Genomic DNA, 6073 nt, shown 5'->3' on the forward strand with positions numbered 1-6073 from the left:
GCGCTGTTTCGTTTTTCTCTCACGCGATAGAATACGTGGAAAATAACACTTTATGCATTAGGTAATACAGTTTTTTTGCTCTCCAGGTGCCTGCATTCCTTCTGGATATGATCGGGGAGCCAGACGTCCCGGCGGCAGACGGCCAGGGTTGCTCGTATTGTGGGGGTCTCGGACACAGGATTACGGGTATGGAGTATTTAATTATTTATATTTATTTTTCTTGTACGAAACTGTTCCGGCGCGTCGGCGTTTTAGGAAGATCTTCCTCCGAGCGGGTGATCGTGAGTCAGATCAGAGTTGGAGCTCTGTCTCCTGCGCTGGTCGACGCCCGTCTGCGACGATTCCTATCGTGCTCTTCCACCACCGTTTAGGTACGCGTCGCGTGGCGTAGGTACTATGCACGTGTCTGTCTTTTATCTTCAGTAGGGTTGTCATAAGACTCATAAGTAAATACTTAGAATGTTTGTATGAAAAAATGAAAATGCTTCTTTCGATTTAATATTTTTACAGGGTGATTGCTTATGAAAAATACTTATGCATCCTTCAATATTATTTCGTAATTCTGTCACACGTTGTATATTAAAGCAGTATGGATACTGCACTCACATATGTACGCACCGACGAGGTCCCGAAGGCAGACTAAAATCCTACGATAAAAGCTTTGGGACCTCAGTACATTCGTACTTAATATATTATTATTTGTATATTTTTTTTTTACAGAATGCCCGAAACTGGAAGCTGTACAAAACAAGCAAGCCTCTAATATCGGAAGAAGAGATTATTTGGCCAATACCGCGGCGGACTATTAGTTTTATTTATTTTTCTGTAATTTATTTGATAAGTTGTATATAGTGTAAATAAATTAAATAATAATTAACGAAATCTTGGCGTTTATTTTCTACGACCTGTCCTATGCAAAGTCTACAATTTTCCTCAACATATCTGCTAGCTCGATTTCAATGCGACATCGTACCGTACGTTAAATCGGTTAGCGGCATAGAAAATTCAGAAATTTTCAATAATAATTGCCAAACCTTGAGTACCTATTATTTTTAAACAAATTAAAAAGAATACTCAAGTGGAATAAAATTTTTCGACGACATTGAAGTCAATACGGAAATTTTCGCTCATTTCGAGGCAAAGGATAAAAAAAAATATTTTAACGATGGTTTAGTAAAATTCATTCGTATATATCTAATAAATTTATTCAGATTAAAGGTGATTATATTGAAAAGGAAAAATAGATTTGTATTAAAAACCTCTCCTCGTAATTACTTTTAATAAGGCTGACATATTTTTTAAAATAATAAATGGGTTGAGCTATTTAATATCACTAGCTATAACTGTGAAGATCTGAGACATGGTAACTATGGGCCTCATAAGAAGGCTCGGAGTCACTCAGCGGGCGATGGAGAGAGCTATGCTAGGAGTATTTCTACGTGATCAAATCAGAAATTAGGAGATCCGTAGGAGAACTAGAGTTACCGACATAGCTCAGCGAGTCGCAAAGCTGAAGTGGCAATGGGCAGGGCCCATAGCTCGGAGAACCGATTGAACCGGCGACCCCACACCGGTAAACGCAGCGTAGGCCCCCAATGAGGTGGACAGATGACATCAGGCGAGTCGCTAAAATAGACATATTGTCCAGCAGTGGACGTCAATTGGTTGAAATGATGATGATAAATTTGAAGAAAAACATCGTAAGAAACCTCAAAAGCGCGTGGAGTCTACCAATCCGCACTTGACCAGCGTGGCGGACTGCGGCCTTAGTATTATTCTGATAAAACCCTGTGGCTTGTACTGCCACGGTAATGAGTTGACAAAGATGAAGAATAAAGGTATAAGAAAAAAAAACAGATTCTTTTAAACATTTATTTAGCAGTAATAGTTGTTGGGCATTTGAATAACAAACAAATTCATCTTGAACCTCGATCGATCGTTTCACATGATTAACATCCAGTGGCGTGCACTTCATACATGCACAAAAGCACTGCATACCCAAATTATTTTATATCACTCGTATTGGATGAGAATTTTTCCATTTTAGCCATGTACCTGCTTCATGCATACCCTGTGCACGCCACTGATAACATCATAATTAGTCCAGCCGCCTTACGGTCCTCATGATATAAAGTACCCACATTTTCATACAATTAAACAATTTATTTCTTTTCTTTTTCTTTTAAATTATTTATTTATATATATGTATATTTATTTTTAAAAGTACATCATTATAAGTGTATGGGGTTACCTAACTTAACAAAAATAACGAAGAAAATAATATAGTATACTAAAAACTAAGGCATGGTTCACACTAAATTATATATTATATTATATTGACCTGTACATTGATTACGTCACACGTGGTGTCGTATGGTGACGGCAGGTCAGAATACAGTTGTTACCTTCTCTTCCCTGGGGAGTCCTTCGACGATGATATTATACTGTATTGATGAAGGTGAAAGTGCGTGTGACATGAAAATCTATTTTTTGTGACGTCACTACATCTATAGAATGCATAATTTAATTCGATTTACACAATGGCAGGGTCTAAAACAGTTAAGGCCACAGAGCCTTATTTAAGGTAGCCCTAGCCAGCAGCGTCTCCTCACAAAACTTATCGGCAGTTATATTATATATATATACTAGCGGACCCCAGCGCCATCTGTCGGGCTGATTTGTGAATCTAAACCATCCAGGGTGCCACCCAAACGCATACCAAAAAATTCATTCAAATCGGTCCAGCCGTTTAGGAGCAGTTCAGTGACATACACACGCACACAAGAAATATATATATATAAAACAAAGCTGGATAGCAGTAGCAGATAGATATAGCGGCGCTATGAATTTTATTATTTGTCCTTAAAATTAAAAAAAAAAAAATTGAATCATGAGTGTACCGAGGGTTTAGGGGCGCCCAACGAGAATACTTTAGTCTATATTTATAATGTGCCGATTAAAATGTCTGCTGCTACCGTTGCCACTAAACAATAAATAAACAAAAAATATTGCTATTTTTTACTATTTATTGTTGCTATCTTCAGTTGAATGAAGATAGCGTTTCGGAGATGAGTTTTATTTGAAATTATGATACATTTTGGTGAGTGAAAAGAATGGACATCGAGATTATCTATATATGATATCTTCAAAGCGAGATTATTCGAAGATAGCAGCAACAATTTAATATTAATTATTAATAAAGGTGCCCAGTTTTGTTTCTATTGTCTCGCGGGGTAAGCAAGGAATTTTTGATGGGCGCCCCTAAACTCTCACTACACTCAGGATTCTATAAGAAATGCTTGGTTAAGGATAAAGAATAACAATTAACAGCGCAATAATCTGATTATAAATCCGGCGAAAAAAATTGAATATGCACCCGACTAGCGCTAACTTAATATACGCTATTAATCGCATAGTAAAATGATACTTATTCCTATTGTTTTAAGGCACATTCGTCTACAATTGCCGCTCTTGGATGAACATTTGTGAAATAAATATGAATCTACTTTAAAACAAAAGCCATTGGGTTATTTACTTATGAATTTATTTTAAAGAAAGAAAATTATTTATATATGTTACCTCTTAGTTTGTAGAGTGATAAAAAACGAATATAACTTTTGAAATAAGAAGTGACATATTAAACGTATCTTTCTTTGAAATGTGACGTCACAAAATACCGTCACACGTTTGCGATATTGCATAGAAGAACAAAACGATAAAAAATGTGACATAATCAACGAATGATCCCGCTATAAGTAAAAAATTAATGATTAAAATTTGACATAAAAACCAAATCATCACCTCTTCCACCAAACTGTGACAGTTGAAAGAATGCAATCCTAAAAGTTGACACTATTGGATAAATAAACTTTATAAGATTTTTTAGCTCGAATTTGAGTATAGAAACACTGTAATGTTAAGAAAACGCGATGGCGCCGGGTCGTAAAAAAATAGATTTGTTAGAGAATATGCGACAATTTTTTTCATAATTTTTATCGGTGCTTTTACTTACACTTGGAGGAATTATCAAGTTTATAAATTTCAAATGCTTATAAAATTTTCGGAACCGACAGGATTTGAACCTGCGACTCTCTGGCAATCGCGGCCTGAGCGCTTTCTCCAAGTAAGCTACGGCTCTCCTACCGTCGATGCCGAAATTAGTATATGCCTTTCACATCAGTCTTATAGCGACTACTCATCTAGTAGGAAACGTTGCAGTTTCGATCTACTTTTCTTTTTATATCGTTTCAATACACGACGATGTCTCAATTTAAGATTTCATATAACTTTTTGTAAAAAAAAAAAAAAAGCAATTTAAATATCCTATTTGGATTATTGCATTGCAAAAGTCACTAGTTTGGTGCTAGAAGCAGAACGCCTTTCCCAGCAATAAGATTCAAATCGTAATCACTTTTGAAAAGCATTTAAACACGTGTGATGACGGTATATAAGAATACATTTGTCACGAAGAACGGCCAGTATGAGTATATGCTTTTATAATATCATTCCCAAGGTAGTTTTGGACCTGCCAATGCAGAAGTTCAATGTGTTAAAAAACATTTAATAAATCGCGATTACTATTCGATTGATGAATTTCTTAACGACAAGGCTGCTTGGAAGTAGGCTCCGCTCTCACAAGATCGAAAATTTATTATATATATATATATATATATATATATATATTTTCATTGTAAACTGTAAAATGATGTTGAAAAAGAGCTATCCGCCGAGTTTCTTGCCGGCTCTTTTCAGTGGAATCTGCCTTCCGAACCGGTGGTAGAGTCACTACAAACACTTGACGTTTCCAAAGTTATAAACTGGGCCTACTCGAAATAAATGTTGAATTTTGAATTTTTTAATTTTCGGGAGAGGGTTTTTTGTCTAACAGTGGACTGTTATAGCCTTCGAATGATTTTAAAAATAAATATATATATACTCAATATAGCACGTAGTCTATGTTTTCAAAGCATAAAAACTTATTTTACAGAAATCGTTTCTCCAGTGTTCACGACTTGAATTTCATATCACCGTAACCCTTAGTATAGCATTAGCACGTTTGCTATTTCGTAATTATTATCGATTATCGCAAAAACTTAACGTCAAAGAAAAATAGACTTAGCGTTTCTCATCATAGAGTATAAATTTACTTGATGTAAAAGTGTTGACGGATTTGGACTTTACATCAAAAGATATAAGTCACATTTTACTTTGACATTAACGTGTCGATTACGAATCCACAGTTGGACCGGTTTGTGCAATATCGAATTAAGACAAGATATTGAAAAATATAAAGGTAAGAAAACAGTTCGATTCGAGGCACTTTAAGCAAAGTGTTTAGCCAATATTGTTGTGTGTTTATTTGTTTGTTTTCAAACTTTATTGCACACACAAATTGTATACAAAGTAAACTCATGCATAGAAGAAGCATAGAATTGAAAATGGGGCGTGCAAAGTAGGTCTTATCTGTATTTCATTAGTGTCGTAAAACTCCATTTTTTCTTACGTGTCTTATTATGTCATCTTTCAATTACTTTTTAGTGTAAAGTTCTGAGCTACATCTGATGAAAATAGGTTGAAGATGGATGATTTTAAAAATTCCCTCAAAATGGATATAAAATGAATGGGTTTTAAAAAAATAAAATGTTATACATTATGACAGACTACAACTCTAAGATGGCCGCCATCACAAAATGGCGAAATACATTTTTTTCACAGCTCTCTCAATATAGGTATGAAATGAATGGGCTCGACTAGTAGAATAATGTACACTGTATTGAAAGGGAATGAGGAATCCGGAATATTTGTGTCAGTGGTTTGAACATAATATTGGCTAAATACCTAGTTTGAAGTGCCTAGAATTGAAATGCATTCAATTCTAATTCTAAAATTTATACTTTTAAATTTTGTCGCTTAATTCGATATTGCATACCACAGTCCAACTGCGATATGCGTATATCTCATAATGACCTTCGAATAACAAAGCGATTCAAACAAAAGCTTTGAAATTTGAACTTTATGCTCTTATGTCATAGTGTTGTTTGCTGTGACGAGACGTAAACTACTGTCACAAAAA

At 35.1% G+C, this 6073-nt stretch overlaps 1 protein-coding gene across 1 annotated transcript in view; it reads left to right on the top strand.

The window, feature by feature from the left end:
- Positions 1–836, top strand: part of LOC120635738 (ATP-dependent RNA helicase abstrakt) — an 82986-nt gene extending 82150 nt beyond the window's left edge. The window contains exons 11-12 of the mRNA XM_039906865.1: positions 87–186; positions 721–836. Of these exons, the coding sequence (XP_039762799.1) occupies positions 87–186; positions 721–809 (189 nt within the window). The 3' untranslated portion in view covers positions 810–836. The remainder of the gene's footprint in view (positions 1–86; positions 187–720) is intronic.
- Positions 837–6073: the final 5237 nt, after the last annotated feature.

Source organism: Pararge aegeria, chromosome 27 (genome assembly GCF_905163445.1).
Source record: "Pararge aegeria chromosome 27, ilParAegt1.1, whole genome shotgun sequence".
NCBI lineage: Eukaryota > Metazoa > Arthropoda > Insecta > Lepidoptera > Nymphalidae > Pararge > Pararge aegeria.